The sequence below is a fragment of the Aethalodelphis obliquidens genome, unplaced genomic scaffold (genome assembly GCF_003676395.1).
Source record: "Aethalodelphis obliquidens isolate GAN/ISIS:26980383/991018 unplaced genomic scaffold, ASM367639v1 scaffold6, whole genome shotgun sequence".
Lineage (NCBI taxonomy): Eukaryota > Metazoa > Chordata > Mammalia > Artiodactyla > Delphinidae > Aethalodelphis > Aethalodelphis obliquidens.
The window spans coordinates 9,538,525-9,556,963 of NW_020837950.1; the positions used below are offsets into that span (position 1 = coordinate 9,538,525).

Genomic DNA, 18,439 nt, shown 5'->3' on the forward strand with positions numbered 1-18,439 from the left:
GGTCTCATTTTGATGGAGTTGAAACCCAAATGACCTTCAACACAAGCAAATAGACTGTTGTGCTCTCAATTTAAAAAAAAAGTACCCAGGAACACATGAAACAGACATCTTACCCCATCCGTGAGCTTTCCCACTCTGAGAATCTCATCTCTCTGAAGTTCCCTGATGTGACGAGGCTCAGCCATGTCTGCCAAAATTAGCTGATAATTAAAAACAGTATTTTTTAATTAAAGGCTCTGACTTTTATGGGACTCTGTCAGAATGCCCTAGGGCTTCTCTTCTTACCACCATCTACCAAAGGGATTATCTGCTGATCTTTGATGCATTTGAAAAAGTTACATTTATTAAAGTATCACCTAATAAATTAAATATTTACTGAGATTATACTTATTACGGGACATATGAAAAAGTATAAGATGGGAACTCTATAAAGGTGAAAAATGATCTTGTGTGGAAAATGAAGGATTTGGATTACTCAGTGTCTCTAGATTTTTGTGGCAATTGCTGGTTCCTGTGTCAAATGCTTTACGAATTCAAAAGCAGGAGAGAGAATTGTGGCGTAACTTGAGCTAGATCTTGAATTTCGGGAAAAGTTTGGATGAGCAGAGGCACCTGGGCAAGACATTGCCTGTGTGCCAAGTGAGGAAGGGTGAAGAGAGCTTTTCCTGAGCAGAGATGAAGACGGCTGTTGGATTGCTTTGTGGAACCACTAGAGTGCCAGATGGGGAAAGGAGATTCCTGGCAAAGGGAAGCAAAGACATGATCAGAAAGGTAGACCGGGGTCAAATTTTACAGGGCCTTGAATGCCAAGCCAGGAGATTCCAACTTTTCTTACGTATGCTGAGTAGCTGTTGAAGGTTTACAAGCCCAAAAGAGATAAGGTAAATATGCAGATTAAAGTCGGAGAGCAGAATGACACGGAATAGGGGGCTCTTAGAAGCTTGAGGACTAAGCTACTCTAGGGGTTTAGGTGGGAAGGGTCAGCCATAGGTATTGAAAGGGGGAAAAGAAAAAAAGCAAAAATGTTTCAGGTACTGGCATTTTTGGCAAGTGGTGCAGTTTTTGCATTTGTTGCCATGTTGCTCAGAATGTTCAGTAACAGCTTTTGAACCAAAAATACGTAACTGTTTTTTCCAATACATAATGTGTCTTCTGGCAGAGGGCTCCTATCCTCAGGGACTAGCAGTTACTTATTTTCAAGCCTTGGCACAAGAAGTCAACATTGTACAGTTGAAGAGTAGCCGTCATAGCCTTGTTGATTTAAGCTACCACACCCTGTATGGGTGGGTTCTCTGATTTTCCAGGTACTTGCCTACTTCCAAAAATACTCCCTTTTTGCCCACTATTCAGAGAAAAGTTTCTTTCTTGGTTATCATTCTTGGTTCACCAATTCATTCTGGATTAACAGGATTAGCTCTGTGGTTAAAAAGTGAGAGGAAAGTCTTCTATAGTATAGAAAACTCATGTCAGAAATAAAATATTAAGGCTTACATATAAAAATCATTTTAAGTCAGAATAGTTGGAAAGCCCATGTTCAAGAAATTATGGTCTTTAGTTTGCTACTTGATTGTTTTCTAAGAGAATCAAATCGTTCTTTTTTTTTTCTTTGCCTAGTTTGAGTATTTTTGATTTTGCAGTTGATAGGTGATAACAAATGTTTGAGTAGGATACTATTTGCTGTCAGATAACTCAAATTACTGATACTTTAAATGAAAGCCATCTGTCCATAGGCCAGACTGAAATTCAATTTGCTTTCCTGAGTTGAGGCAGGAAGTGGTGTAGGAGTGGGAAGGGGGTTGTTATTTTTGACAGGCAATTAATCATGACAGATATTTTTAGTATTTTACTTAAATTTCATTTTCTAAATGTTTATCAAGACCATGTAATATATGAGGATGTCTTTCCCTCAGATTCAAATATTAATTCTTCTATATTCTTAGAAAAATGAATATTTTCTCTCCTTATTTTGCATTGAGGCACTAAAGAGTGACTTTCTTCTCTGTCATTCCCTAGTGACTTCAGAAATACAAATTCATGATTTCACTTACAACATTTTCAGTGGACTGGTGCCTGTCTGATGCCTCATTTTCACCAATTAATGAACTTGATCAGGGGTTAAACTCTGCATTCTGCAGAGGGCAAGTCTTCCTCATCTTTGTGTCCTCACAGCTCTAGCCCAGGGGACCGTCCTTAGCAGGTGCTCTATGTGAGTGAACGAACCACTCTCTGTATAGATACTTCAGTACAGATAGGAAGCAGGAAGAGACTAGAAATGAAAGGAGCCTCCTTGAAAATTCATTATCTAGGGTGTGAGCAAGATGAAAAGCAGTATTTCCAAAACACTGTGTCCCAGACTGTTTCACAGGCGCTGATAAGATAAAAAAAAAACAAAAAACTAACATGGTAGAAGTTCTTGCCTCCTCTTTACTGTCTCTGTTGAAGTCATCATATCATCATTTTACTCTGCTCTGCATCCTGTGAACACAGCACTGTGTCCACTTATCACTTCCACTGCCCAAAAGCCCAGAGCACTGCCGTATTCAGGACCCCCAGGTTTTCCTGGCATCGAAATTTACCTTATTTTCTCTGATTTCTTCCTCAATATTTGAGCTCACAATATCTGACATACCCTCCCTCCACGTGTCTACATACACACAGGAGGCAGTCTCTCACTGTGTCCTAAATTGGGTTTTCTTGGCCAAACTTAGCTCTGCAGAAATTTGTTAATTATGCATTTGAATTATCATTATAATATGTATATTGAAGCCAATCCCCATAAGAATTTGTTGTGATTGAGCTAGTTCTCTTTTTAAATTGTCAACTTATGCTTTTACTTTTTGTGGAAAACTGCTATGGCTAGTATTTCAAGTGGAATGATAGTTTCAGATAAAGTCACAATATGGAGGCCTGGGGAAGGATGGGGTTCAGGTGCAGACTAAGAAAGATATTTCGGATCTAAAAAATTAAAATTAAAGATGCCTCTTAATGAAGTAGATTTGCTGTTTTAAAATCCCAGGTTTGGATATATTCCCTGAAGGATGGTGTCCATACATTCTGCAGGTGAGAATGTCTGGGAGACACCTGTGACATCTGGCAGCCCATCAGTCACCTGACATTAGATTGTTTCATACCTTGTTTTGTTAGTAGGTATTAGATTAGAATAAGTCTTTAATAAAGCAGTAGAATAAGTCTTTAATAAAGCAGTTTTGCTCTGTTTTAATTTAATTTAGAAAAAGATAACATGAACTTCTTTTTAACTAGGCACATAGCTGAAAATAATAGATCTCATCTCCACCTGATTCGTCTTTTCCCAGAGCTACATCAGCCATTTCAGAAGTGGAGTTGAGTTGGTGGCCACTGATAACCCCTAACAAGGCTACTTCCCTGCAGGGCACATAGTTGCTTATCTCTGACTGCAAGCCATTTCACCTTTAAAGTCCTTTATGAAAAAGATGTTGAGTTGGTGTGGGTTGAATTTGTTTTAGGTTGTTAAGCCTGAAATGACCTACTAACAAGGCTGAATCCATCTGGTTGAGTTCATTTCATGCTAAGGGACTTAGAATAGCACCACTTTCGTGGCTTACTGAAAAAGCCAGTGTGCAGCTTTTTTGTTTCCCTGGAGGTATGTGGCACATCTGATCCATCCATAAGCCTGGACCTATACTCTGCCACGTGTACATCAGTTACCTATAAATAGTTCTTAGAAAGTATTGTTTCCATGAGCAATTGAAAATTGAGCACATATGTGCTAAAGAATGTTTTCAGACACCTCTAAGATTGTTAATATCTTCAAATTAAAATTTTAAAATCGTACAATTTTATGAACTGAACTGGTTAGATATTTTTAGCAACAGCTCTGGATGAAGAGGAAGTATTTATTTGTGGGGAAGTACAACTGCAGATGATCTTTCATTTGTCCCATAAATAAAAACACACCAAGAAACAAAATCCACTGAGGAAATTGAGGGCCATAGATAAAGTGAAAGGAGAAAAACAGGTGTGACTCCAAGTTCGAACGTTTATTGTTTCACTTCAGTAAGTCTTGCTGAACATCTGCCTTGTGTAAGACCCAATGCAGAAAATGCAGAAAATACAGAAAGAAACCAGGCTTCATGCTTGCCCTGTAGGAAATTAGAATCTGGTAGGGAAAATAAGATGCTCACTGATACTATGATACAAGATAGAAAGACTAATAAAGACCAAATGAGAGGGGTGGGGATTCAGAGATGTCACATGCGAGGATCACAAAAACGAGTGGACTTTGAGTAAGCAGAGCTGTCAGGGTGGGTGCAGGGATGATCCAGGAGGAAATGGGAAGGCGTGAGGTATGTTCTGGGAAGAGCAAATACAGGTGTCCCTTGGTATCCATGGGGAATTGGTTCCAGGACCCCCACCGATACCAAAATCTGATTCCTTTATACAAAATGGCATATGAGTGGTGGATGCAGAACCCGTGGATACAGAGGGCTGAATGCAGTCCGTTTTGGCTACAGCACGGGGTACGTGGCAGAGAGCAGTGGGGACAGGGACGGGAAGGCAAGTTAGGGTCATAATTTGGAGGCTTTGAAAACCAAGGTGAAGAACTTGGAGAGAATTACTGAAGAGTGTGGCTAGGTTCCCAGTCATACTTTTTAACAAGGAATGTGACAGCTGTATGGGGAGGGGTGGGGTGAGGCACAAAGGGAGACTGACTTTTGATTAATTAGGGAAGGGGAATAGGGTGGTAGCAATGAGAAGGCAAAGGAAAATACACAGTGGACAGATCCAACTGGACTTGGCAAAGGAGGGGAAAACCCATCAAACACCAAATGCTGAATTAATAGAGGACCGAGGCTGTGACACCCACTAAATCCAGCATTTAAGAAGTCATAAAATAGATAAACAACAAGAATTTAGCGTATAGCCCAGGGAATTATAGTCAGTATCTTGTAATAATCTGTAATGGAATAAAACCTGCAAAAAATCTGAATCACTATGCTGTACACCTGAAACTAATGCAATATTGTAAATCACATCTTCAATTAAAAAAACAGTCACAGTTCTAAACTGGAGAGCGGATGTGGGGCTGGAAGAACTGAAGCCTAGCTGCAAGGAAGGGTGGAATGACTGGTGAGGCGATGCAAGGAGATTTTTCTTTCAAGGAATTTCTCAGTTACATAAAGGAAAAAGCAAATGATTCATGACTCTGTGCAGCATTGGGCGGGGGGGAACATTCTGAGTGAAGGAGGTTCCTGCCCCTTGTGCACTGATCACATCATCTCACCCATATTTTTTTAAGATAAGTCACTGGTTCTCAAACAGCTTGCTGAAACTCACCCCTAGAGTTTCTGTAGGTCTCGCAGGGGACCCCAGAATTTCATTCTAAAGAAGTTCTCAGTGATGCTGATGCTGCTAGTGAGGACCCTTGTTCAAAGTTTTAAAGCTGGAAGAAGTGGTATCAATTCATTGACAAATCTCTGTAGAGAATACGGACGAGAGTGGAACTCAGGAGGTTCCCTTGGTCTTTTGTGTCAGATCCCAAGCAGATTGTTGCTTCATTTGACCTTTATAGGCAAGTTCACGAAGGAGACTTTTGTGCAGTGTCAGTTTGTACCACAAGAGGTTTTTTGCCTTCGGGTTGTCTTTGTAAGGGTCTCCATGGTGAATGAATTGATACTTTAATATGGGTATGCTGGTTTTCCTTCTCTGCCCGGTTCAGAACTGTAGTCTCAGCGGTTCTCTTAGCCTTCTCAATGCACTAAAGTGCCTCTTCAGTGCTTCCTGCCACTTAGGGGTTGCAGCATGCTGCCTTTGCTGTGGTTTCTCTGTGTCCTGTGACAAGGGTAGTGCCCATTATGCTTTTGGATAATTTGCCTTTTGTTAACCTATTTCAAGAAGTGGCTTGGGGCTTCCCTGGTGGCGCAGTGGTTGAGAGTCCGCCTGCCGATGCAGGGGACACGGGTTCGCGCCCCGGTCCGGGAAGATCCCACATGCCGCGGAGCGGCTGCGCCCATGAGCCATGGCCGCTGAGCCTGCGCATCCTGAGCCTGTGCTCCGCAACGGGAGAGGCCACAACAGTGAGAGACCCGCGTACCACAAAAAAAAGAAGTGGCTTGATTGCCCAGGAACGACACCCCACACACTCCAGTGACTCTCTGTAACGTCCTTAATGGTAGACCAGTTAGATCGCCGTGGTGATGGCTTCTCTCCGAGAAGCCAGTGCGAGACCCTCAGCTAGCACCTGTACGTGTGCGACATTTGATTGAGTCCTGAGAGACTGACAGTTTCTCCAGAGCCTTTGATTAGGGAATTCCCAAGGGACTCTAACAGACTGTTTTTATTTCAACAGAAAATCCATTACCAAAAAGCTGTTAAGTAGCATCCTGCTCAGTAAGAACAGGTGACATTTGAGGTATTTGTTTAAAATCTGAGCTCTCCCATGCATACTAATTATCCAGTGTGGAAACTATAGCAGGTGTGTTTGGGGAGCTGCTGAGAGGTGGAGGAGATTTGCATTTAAAAGGAAGAGCTGTTAAAGCATCATAAGACAAGCCATTGACATAATTCTTTCCTAGCTTGTTCTCAGTTCCCTTCACCAGGCATCACTGATCATCTCCTCCATGGCTCACCTTCTCTAGAATTGTGAAGTAAGTGTACTTTGGGCCCAAGAAAGCTAAAAGCTCAGCAAAGGACCCAGCATCATTTCTTGTTTCCTCTAAACCTGGTTAGAGCTGGGTTAGAGGAGGTCAGTGATTAAAAATAACTAGGTTTCTATTTCAGTCACCAGCATAATACATGTGATATGGTTTATTTTAATTGTTCTATGGTTGGATGTTTAGGAACCAGTTCATAAGTAAAGACAACAATGAATTGTGACTGACTTTTATCCAAGCCTTGATTTGTGCAGAAACCTTTTTTTTGTGTGTGTGTTGGGTCTTCATTGCTGCGCGCAGGCTTTCTCTTGTTGCAGCAAGCGGGGACTACTCTTCGTTGCGGTGCATGGGCTTGTCACTGCAGTGGCTTCTCTTGTTGCGGCACACGGGCTCTAGGCACGTGGGCCTCAATAGTTGTGGCACGTGGGCTTCAGTCGTTGTGGCTCCTGGGCTCTAGAGCACAGGCTCAGTCGTTGTGGCTCACAGGCTTAGTTGCTCCGCAGCATGTGGGATCTTCCCGGACCAGGGATCGAACCCGTGTCACCTGCAATGGCAGACGGATTCTTAACCACTGCACCAAGAGCGAAGTCCCCAGAAACCTTTTATATGTCGTGAGCTGATTTTTAACTTCACCACAATTCTGTATTGTTCTCTATATCCTAAGATGGGTCTAGCCTCAAGTTTGAAGAAGCTATGCACCTCTAGCTTTTATTTCTGTGTTACGGTTTTGTAGATCAAAAACAAACGAAATTGGGGGTGGAAGGTAGAAGGGATAGAAACATCCTCAGTTCTAAGAAGCCTCCAGGTGATGCTGATGCTGCAGGTCTCTGGACCACCTGTTGAGTGGCAAGGTTCTGTACTACATCCAAAAGTATGTTACTCTTAGTTAGAATTCTAATTCAGTGTAGGACATAAAGGTAATTTACACTTGGATTAATCTAGGCCACTGTAGCTTTCAGAATAATTACCAAGTACCCATCAGATTGACAAAATTCAAGCGACTGATAACAGTTTGTGCTTGTCTAAGTTTATAGTCAGTGGAACTTTATATATTGCTAGTGACGGTGTAGATTGCCATATGGAAGTAATCTGGTTGTATCTGATAAAAGTACAAACACAAATACCCTAGAGCCAGCAATGCTCCTTTGGGACTCCTCTCCTATAGAGTACAATTACATAAATATATTTCAGTGTTATTTGAGGTGGTAGAAAAAGGTAGAAGTCACAATTTCCATTGAGAAGAGGATAGTTGAATACATTATGATACAACTGTTGTGTAAATCAGAGTTGTTTCACAGCTGGACTGGAATACCTCTGTGCTGATCCCAGAGACACCTGGAACTGTGATGCTGAACCTTGGCCAAGAGAAGGACGAGGGCTTCCCTGGTGGTGCAGTGGTTGAGAGTCCGCCTGCCGATGCAGGGGACACGGGTTCGTGCCCCGGTCCGGGAAGATCCCGCATGCCGCGGAGCGGCTGGGCCCGTGAGCCATGGCCGCTGAGCCTGCACATCCGGAGCCTGTGCTCCGCAATGGGAGAGGCCACGGCAGTGAGAGGCCTGTGTACCGCAAAAAAAAAAAAAAAGAAGAAGGACGAGATGGACTAGCTGTTGAATTAATGCTCTCTGCAGGGTTTGAAACTCCCCTGAAGCCCCCAAAATTTCCTCTGCTTAGTTTAAGGATGTATATAGATTGATGGCTTACCTGGTTTAATTTGTAACATAATCTGGCTTGTCTAATTGACTGGGGGGTATAAAAGATCCCCTGGAAACATTTTCCCAGGCTTTCCTGAAATTAATATTTATCATACATATCATGGAGGTTCAAAATCCATGTCCGAGGTGAACGAGAAGGGACCCTGGAGGGCTGTGCCTAGGAGCTTCTCAGGCCCCTGATGCTTGCCTGGGCTTTCATTTTCCCTCTGTACCATATCCTCTAGCTTGATTAAAACTTTTCTTGAATACACCCTGTGGAGTCTTGTGAGTCTGTTCAGTTATCTGACCCATTTGTAATGGATACATCCATACAAGGGATTATTTCTCAAAAAATCGGTTGTCTCTGTGCTTTGTCCTGAAAGTACATGTTAAGTGGAAAACCAAGTTGCAGAGAAATAAATTTTTAAAAAGAAAGAGAACAAACATGCATATGTGCATGCTTGTCTAGAGAAAAGTATGTGAGGATGCATCAGCATTCCTTACCTTGAGAAAGTGGCATGAGAGGAGGAAAGAATCTCAGCTCTTCCTTTATATAACTCCAGTTGACTTGGCCAATAATACATTGATTCTGCAGTTTGTTAGAAAACATTGTTGGCTGAAAATGTATTTAAAAGTTTCTTAGACATATCAGTTTTTGCAGTAAGCCGTAGTTTCCAGTATGTGTCTTCAGGGATGAATGGAGGAAACCTTTGGATGGAGCGTAGGGGAGAAGAGAGTAGGAGGATGTACTGTTTGGGTGGAGGCAGGCATCCCCTAAGAGATGGTAGGAGGACAGGCTAGTTTACAGAGGGAGGGTGGTGCAGAAGGGTCAGGTAGGGGAGGGACGTAGGTAGGTTCAAATGTGCATGGAGAAACCATCCGAGCGAGGGGGATGAGCAGGTGGGGAGGATGGACAAGTGAAGCAGATTCAGATGGTTTTCCAGGTTTCAGTGAAAGTGGCCAGGCTTCCAACCTCCCTGGTGGAGCAGACTCCCTGGTATGGTCTGGTCAGCTGAGTTTGGGAAGCCTGCTGTGACACTTCCATCCTGTAAGGGGAACCCAGTAGAGTGGTTCAGGGCTATTTTCAGATGTGAACTGACCAGTCTCTTCCAAGTGGCAGCATTTCAAGGAGGGCTAGTTTGGATTACAGAGCTGGAAGGGGTGGCCCAGAGCTGACATCGGAAGACATTCATGTCCCAAACACACAGGAACATTAGTGTATCTAATGGTTGTGTAACCATTTCCAGCTGCTCACATTGGAAACATTTCAGGAACTTATGAAACTGAGAAGGCTATTTTAAGCAAATGTTTAAATAGTTCATTGGCATCATTTTATGTAGCTGGGTTTTTTTTTTTGGAGTTATAATTCACAAACCATAAAACTCATTATTTTCAAGTATACAGTTCAGTGGTTTTTAGGATATTCACAGCGTTATGCACCCAACACAACTATCTGATTCTAGAATCCTTTCATCACCCCCACAAGAAACCCCAGACGTATAAGCAGTCAATCCCCATTGCCCTCTTTCATGAGCCCCTGATGACCACTAATCTACATTCTATTTCTGTGGATTTGTCTGTTCTGGGCATTTTATATAAAGGAGATCATACGACATGTAGCCTTTTGTGACTGGCTTATCTTCAAGAGTCATCCATGTTGTCACATGTATCAGCATTTCATTCCTTTTTTATGACTGAGTAATATTTCTTTGTATGGCTTTACCCCTATTGTTTAACCATTCATTGGTGGATGGACATTTGGGTTGTTTCCACTTTCTGCCTATTATGAACAATGATACAGTGAACATTTGTGCACAGGTTTTTGTGTGAACATTATGTTTTCAGTTCCCTTGGAAATATACTTAGGTGTGGAATTTCTGTATCATGATAGCTCTGTGCTTAACTTTTTGAGGAAATGCCAGAGTGTTTTCCTGTATAGCTATTTTTTAAACATTGTGTATATATTGTTTTTAGCATGAGATCTATTAAGGAACAGGGTTGTATCTTTAGTAAATCTGTGTAACTACTACTATGGCTTCATATGGGCCCAAACACATAGGAATATCAGTGGATCCACTTTCCATCCAGCAAGTATTGACTGAGCATCTTCGTGTTGCTGCACAGAAACACTGGAAATACAGCGGAGAACAGAATAGAGAATATGCCTGTGGTCAAAGATTTTGGAGTCTGGGGAAGGAGGAAGCCTTACATAAATCCTCTCTCAACTAAGTATATAGTAAAACTGTCATAAGTGCTCTGAAGGAGAAGTGCAGGAAGCTGATTTAGACTTGAGGGTAGTGGTAAAGGTGTAGGTGTCAAAAAAATGTCCCCTGAGAAAGTAGTGTTGAAGCTGAGATCTAGGTGAGGACGGAGGGAAAGTGTGTTGCAGTCATGGAAACATGTGCAAAGGGTTTGAGGCAGGAAAAAGCGTGCTGCTTTCAGCACGATGGGCCTGGGGAAGGGGCAGAGGGAGTGGTCAGAAGTGGTGATGGAGATTAGGCAGGTGCTGCTTCATCAGAGGGCTTCGAGGTGTTTGGACTTATTTTATGAGCCAAGGGGAGCCAGTCGAAGAGTTTTAAGCAAGGAGTCACTTAATGTTGTATATGTATGTATGTGTATAAGGATATATGAATTGATACATAGTAATCCATAATTGTATGTAAAATCATTGTACTTTGTCATTATAGCTATACTGTAGAAACTAAATTTGAAAGAGATCAAGAGTGAATGTAGGAAGCTAGTGGTGAGGCTAATTCAGACCTCCAGTTGGGAGATGACGGCTGCTTGAAGTAGGGATGCCAGTGTTGGTCATGGTGGAAGAGATAAAACAAGGTGTAATTGGATATGTTTAGAGCACAAAATCAACAGGATATTTTTAGTAGTAAAAATTATTCATGATTTCCAAAGATTTCTTTTTTTTTTTTTTGCAGAAGAGCTTAAAAATAGAGAGATAAACAGTGAGGCATATGAGCATAATAAAACTGCCAAAAACGGTAATACAGCATTGTTAACAAGCCAAAATTGTTTCTTAGAAAGTATTGCTACCCCCCCCCCCAAAAAAAAACCCTACTGGAACTACTAAGTGAATTTTACAAAATTACATGATGACAAGGTCAGTGTACGAAAGTTTAACGCATTTCTATATACTACCGGTGACTAATTGGAAAATGGAGTAAAAAATACAATTTATAATGTAAGAAAAAAGTCATCAAATGTCAAGAAATAAATCTAATGAAAGACCCATACATCGTAAACTCCAAAACCTATTGGAGAAAATTTATGAAGACATAAATAAATGGAAAGATGTAGCTTGTCCATAAATTGAAACACTTGAGCCCCAAATCAAAGTCCCAGGAGGGTTTGGAGTTTTTTTAGAATTGACAGTTCAATTCTAAAATTTATATGGAAATGCAAAGAATTCAAAATAGCCCAAACAGTACTGAAAGAGAACAATGTGGGAAGACTACCTAAGTTCAAGACTTAACATAAAGTTAAAATGATCAAGGTGGTATGTATTGGTGTGAAAATGTGTAAATTGATCAGTGGAATAAATACAGAGTCCAGAAATTGATCCACCATAGTACCATGTCAGTTTAACCGGGGAAAGAAAGATTTTTTTAAACAGAATCTCAGATATGTTGATTGAAACCTTAAATACAAAAATACTATATGATTCAGTGCATATGACATGCAAAACTAACTTACGGTAAATAATTTATATCTGGGGATGGGATAATGGACTGTAAAGTGGTATGAGGAGTCTTTTTGGAGTTCTGCATCTTGTCCTGAGTGGTGAATTCACAGGTGTTTACAGTTTTTAAAAAACTCATTGAACGGAATACGTAAGGTCTATACACTTTGTTGTAAGTTATACTTCAATTAATAAAGGAAAACCTCATGAGTGTGAGCCAGGCAGGTGTCCTACATACAGGACAGGGAAGTAGGCTGCCTATAAAGCAGCAGGAAACCACAAACAAGCATGGCGATGGAGTGGTGAGCACCATCGAAAGAGGTGGCCACTGCTGTCCATGCCGCACGTCACAGTGCGGTAACTGACTGAGCTCCGCTGATAAGCCTGAAGTCTTCATTTTCATGTCAAACCTCTTGATTTTACAAATATTGGAAACTGATTTTTAAAAACCCAAGTATTGCAATGTGGGAATGTTTACTTGTATGAGGTGGAATTAGAAGAAAATAAACGGCAATGAAGAGCTCCAGATACTATTAAACAGGATTTTTTTTCTAATTTAAATTTATGCAGATTTTAGCCCCAGTCAGTCAGTTATACAGATTTGAACAGCACTTTGCCAACACTCCTTGCTGAGTACTTAATCTCGCAGTCACTGGGTTAAGTGATTAAAGGGCAAAGTGCTCTCATTTGTTCTTTTTTTTTTTAATTTTTGGCCGAGTTGGGTCTTCGTTGCTGCACGCGGGCTTTCTCTAGTTGCGGCGAGCGGGGGCTACTCTTCGTTGCGGTGCACGGGTTTCTCATTGCAGTGGCTTTTCTTGTTGAGGAGCATGGGCTCTAGGCACGCGGGCTTCAGTAGTTGTGGCACACAGGCTTCCATAGTTGTGGCATGCGGGCTTCAGTAGTTGTGGCACACGGGCTCAGTAGTTGTGGCGCACGGGCTTAATTGCCCTGGGGCATGTGAGATCTTCCTGCACCAAGGCTCAAACCTGTGTCCCCAGCGTCGGCAAGCATATTCTTTAAATTTATTGATTGATTTATTTATTTTTGGCTGTGTTGGGTCTTCGTTTCTGTGTGAGGGCTTTCTCCAGTTGCGGCAAGCGGGGTCCACTCTTCATCGCTGTGTGCGGGCCTCTCACTATCACGGCCTCTCGTTGTGGAGCACAGGTTCCAGGCGCACAGGCTCAGTAGTTGTGGCTCACGGGCCCAGTTGCTCTGCGGCATGTGGGATCCTCCCAGACCAGGGCTCGAACCTGTGTCCCCTGCATCGGCAGGCAGACTCTCAACCACTGCGCCACCAGGGAAGCCCCGGCAAGTGTATTCTTAACCATTGCGCCACCAGGGAAGTCACTTCCCCAAGGGCTTTTTTACTCTTAAGTGTGACGCTCTGAACCCCTTGTACTCCCGGAGCAACATCCACAAGCAGTTTTACTCCTGGCATCAGTTTGGGTGAACTCTACAGGCATTAGAGTTTTGTGTATTAGAATATAGGGATCAGTTTTAGATGCCTGGTGCTCAGATCCTTCACCCCTGACTGTATGAATACTGTCAAAATTGGAATTTTAACTTAGTCATATAGTTACTGGAAATACTTTAGTGTTAGCTCTTCGTCTTGGAATTATTATTTAAATTAATGAGGTTGATTCACCAAAATTCACTGCAAGATATTCCTTATTGCATTTATTCATCTGTTTAACTAGTGCTGGAGTGTCTTATGGGCCAGGAGTGCTGTGAAGTGCTAAAGATAAAGAAATGAATAAGACACAGCCCCTGGCTTCAGGGAATTTTGGAACACAAAGAGATTATACTTAGATTAAAATAATTTATATTGTAACACTGGTTTCCAGACCTGTTGGTATGTAATTAGTGTTAGATTTGCTATTGCACATTTTGGGGATTATCATCATCGTGATTTACTTAAGAGGGTTCAGCCTTCATCTCTTCTAACATCAAAAGAAACTGAATCTAATGTTTTTGTGCCTGTAAATTATTCATCTTGCAAATATTACCCAATAGCTGCTTTGTGCCAGGTACTGTACTGTTTCCAGAGAATATTGTGTTAAAGTAAATATTAGCTTGCCCTCATGGAATTTACTGTGAGGATAATTTGTTGACTGACCTTGACTTAATCCTTTTAAGTACTACGTGCTGTGCTATCTACTTCACATTATTCTTTTTTGTTTTGTTTTATCTGCTAGTGTCTATTGGCATATTCAGTATTATGCCACAGACACACTGCAGGAATAAAAGAAAGGTATACTGAGTAAATTTACTGTTGCAAAGCAGTAATAAAACACTGAGAAATATCAACCCCTCAATCATAATTTAATTGTAGCTCTTCTTTTATTTCTTGTCAGTAAACCAAATATAGAAACATTTACTATTTTGCATTATTTTAAAGCTAAAGGTACAGATTTTTTTAATCTACTGGTTTATGTATTAAATTTTTACTACCGAGTTTGAAATCCATTCCTGCTATGCTTGTAAATCTTTTTTTTTTTCTTTTTTAACATTGCTACTGTTATGGCTTCTGAAATTTTAAGCTTGTCACTCCCTTTGCCAAGCATTTTTATGGCTTTCACTTCCAGCCAACCCCTGTAATTCCTTTGTGTGCTGATGAAAGCCCTTGGCAATGCCAGTGAGATAGAATAGTATTTTATTTTGAGATCTAAAATGTTCATTCGTTGTTTCTTTGTGTAATTTTATGTATCTTTGCTGTCATAATTGGTTTTTAAACCTATAAAAATTGTTACCAGTTAATTTATTTGAAGCTATTCATTTAAAATGATCATTTCATCAGAGGTTGGCTTTTGATAAGTAGTAAAAATATTCTTAAAACTGTCACCTTTTCTCTTTCCAGTTTTGAGAAGTGGTGCTTGGGAAATTGTGCACTGGGAAAAGGTATGCATTGATTTTTATTTTGTTACAGGAGAAGAAATGCATAGAGGTAACTCTAGTAGATGTAATTTTTGTATATAATATAAGCAAATGTCAAGGATTCCACTGATACGAAAGCTATTTAGTAATTAATGTTGTAAACATACATGGAATCTTCAGTTAGTCACTTCCATTTAATAATTTGCAATATATTAGAAAGACTATTACCTTAAAGTAATATTTAGAACTTTTTGTTCCTTTCATAGTATATTTTGAGTACTGTTTTCTTAGATTTCACTTATCCATGGATTGTTTTGTGTTGTAATTTTTTGCTTTAATCATCTACTGTCCAAGTAAAACAAAAATTAGATTCTGATAGTTCACATTTGTATACTTTACTTCACATTCATATATCATGACTAATCGCATTTACACACTACTAATTCATTTTTTTTAATGTCTTACTAACTAAATATCATCTTCTAATGAGCTGGAAATCAGTCCCATCGGGAAGTTAATTTGCTCATAGGAGCTCTAACATGGTAGTTAGTGAGTTGAGTCATAATTTAGCAAGTGTTATCCAAGCATTCGTATGCTTTTCAGACCTCAATTTCAAAAGGTAAGCAATGATTGTTAGTTCTCCCTTAGTTCTGGAAGACCATTTAATCGCCAGTCATCCACAAGTGAATAACCTTAGTAACTTGGTGAGAGACTTTCGGAGGCGGGGCCATTCTACCCAGGGGACTTTGTTTTCTGAGATTGCTAGTACAATGGAGGTGTATCCCACACTCAGTTTATTTGCACTCCAGTATTTCCCAGGTAAAGGCCATGCCCTGATTCTACCTTGTGATGTTCATAGTCACCTTGTATTCCCACAGGGAACAGGATTCATCCTGAATTAATTACATCTTTGTTTATTTTAAATCAGTAGCCAGAATAGAGATTGACATCTCCTTTTCTGGATATTTGAAAACTCACTAGTCTCTCCCTCTGGTCTTTGACATGAAAGTAACATAGAGGAAAATACTTTGTGCTTTCCTTATTTCTGTGATAGTCACCTCTTTTTCAGAGCAAGATAAAAATAACAAAAAAGCTCAATTGACTGTTTCAAAAAAAGTTTCTTTTATGCTCTTGTATAGTACTTGTGGATTTAAACACTTTAGAGCCAAGACAAGTAGGGTATAATCAAGTATGATAAATTGAATTTTATTATAAATGTGTTTCATTTACTAGGTTTGTCAGGGTAATTAACATAAATGCATATCCTAATAAATTGATATCAGTTTCTTCTTACCTAGAGTGCTTGCTTAGAAAATAAACAGTTGTAAAGTCAGGAGATAACCATCTACTAGTTCCCCCTAAAATTAACCTGTTAAGATGTTTTATTTTCCTAATAGATAGTCATTATTCCAAGATTGATTGGATTATTTTAACTTACTTTTGCAATTTTCCACAGAGAAAAAAATTAAATTACCAGCCCATGATTTTCCATAGAGGTAGCATTCTCAGTTGTCTTGGAGATGAGTGCCACATTTTCGCTGAGCATCCCACTTCGAAATACAGAGGGGTAGAATTAAAGGTGTTGCCAAAAATCATCCAGCCAAAATGAGCTGATGTTACTTAATAACTAGAGGTAGATACTTAATTAATTAGAATTAATAAAAGTTGGTTCAGTGATGAATTCAAGATAAATATTCAGAAATTGACTTCACTCTTTTCAGCAATAGCAATTTAGAAAAACACAGTGAAAAAGAGATCTCATTCCTGGTGGCATGTGGGATGCTTACAGGTAAACTTGAAATATATATATGACCATTGCAAAGAAAACATAAAATATTTAGGTGTTAAAGTTTCACAAAAAGACAAATGTGTAAAGTTTCACAAAAAGACAAATTCCTAGAAAAACAGTACCACTTGTTCAAAAGTAATGATGTAGTATAATCAGGGAAATTATCTTTTTTTTTCCTCAAGAGTTGACTAAATTATTCATTGTAATTTCAAAAATAAACAGTTGAGAAAATAGAAGAATGTTTTGGAAAATTAACAGTGTGAGGATTAAATATAAGTAAAATGGTAAGCAAAATTTATTAAAATGCGTGAATCTGTTGCAAAAATATACATTGATGAAAAGCATAAAATAGAATAGGATGCCCTGAAATAAAGCCTATTTAATATCTGATAAAGGAGGCAAAAATCATGGATTAAAGGATTATTTAGTAAATCATGTTGGGACCACAGATTAGCAGTTTCAGGAATAATACAGTTTCATATCTAAGACACAGCCTGTGCTAAAATAAATTTCAACTGGCTAGAAGAAAATGTTGAAACATTGTTTTTGAAAAACATACAAATAGAATAAAGACCTTAATAAATATTTGGAGGAGAACAAGATCAAAAGCTCAAGGATCTATGGAATTTGATTATATAAAATTTAAAGCTAGTACACATCACGTACATAAGCAGAGAGAATATAGAAATATTTGCACCAAATATGACAAAAGATTGAAATCGTTATCTAGATAGGAAATATAAGCTGGCAAAAAGTAAGAAGAAATATAATAAGCAACCGGACTCAGTATAATATTCAACCTAATAATAAAAGTTGCAAATTTAAACGCTATTGAGGCCTCGTTTGCTATCTAGTCAAGGAAAAAAACTTGTATTTCAGAATTTTTATGAAGTATTTTATTCACATACTATTGTGGATTAGCAATTTAGGTCTTCATATTGACAACCACAAAAAAAAAAAAAAGAAGATTCTGGGAACTTATCCCAAGAAAATAATCATAAAGTAGGGAGATACCTGTACATGTATAATAATTATCAATTAACATTATTTGTAACAGTGAAAAGCTAGACTATGAGGATATCCAACAATAGAAAGAACATTTATAAATAATGACATTCTACATTCTAGTATATTTTGTGACAAGTAAAAGCTGTCATTTCAAATACTGTAGCAACACAGAAAAATTTTATACCATCATTCAACAAATACTTATTGAGTGTATGTGCCAAGCAGTGAGCTCACAATAGCAAGCAGGACATATGAGGATTCCTGTGTCATAGAATAATCAGAGGTGAAAAGAACGGGACGGTGTACCCTAAGATGCTGGCTATGTAGAAATGGTTTATTGAACACTATGTGGACAGGTGTGAAAGCAGGCTGGCTTGTGTTAGCCAGATTATAACGCAAGTCTTTTCTTTAGCTTATGTAATATTTTGTGCATTTAAAAATAAAATCAATAAACCAAAACCAACAGTCTGATTCACATGCCAGTGTAATATGGTAAACCTTAGTGCAAATGGGCTTTAGTTCAGGGTTCTTTCTTTCTTGGTCTTTCTGAGTGTGTGGCTACTGAGGTGGCTTTTTAATGTTTCTCAGAGGACCTACAAACTTGCAGTGTCCATCCAGCCATTCACAGATGGGCAGACTTCAGCTCCCAGACACTAACAGTTCATCCCTCCAGTTACTGATCTGTTGCACGAGATTAAGTTGCCAGTATCTGGTTTTCTGAGAAAGTGTTACAATTACAAAGCCCTATATATAA

General features: G+C 39.5%; 1 protein-coding gene across 9 annotated transcripts in view; it reads left to right on the plus strand.

The window, feature by feature from the left end:
• Positions 1–18,439, plus strand: part of ATP8A1 (ATPase phospholipid transporting 8A1) — a 238,991-nt gene that overhangs the window by 46,198 nt on the left and 174,354 nt on the right. For all 9 annotated transcript variants that reach the window (XM_027103059.1, XM_027103063.1, XM_027103060.1 and 6 more), the window contains one exon: positions 14,872–14,912. In XM_027103059.1, the coding sequence (XP_026958860.1) occupies positions 14,872–14,912 (41 nt within the window). The remainder of the gene's footprint in view (positions 1–14,871; positions 14,913–18,439) is intronic.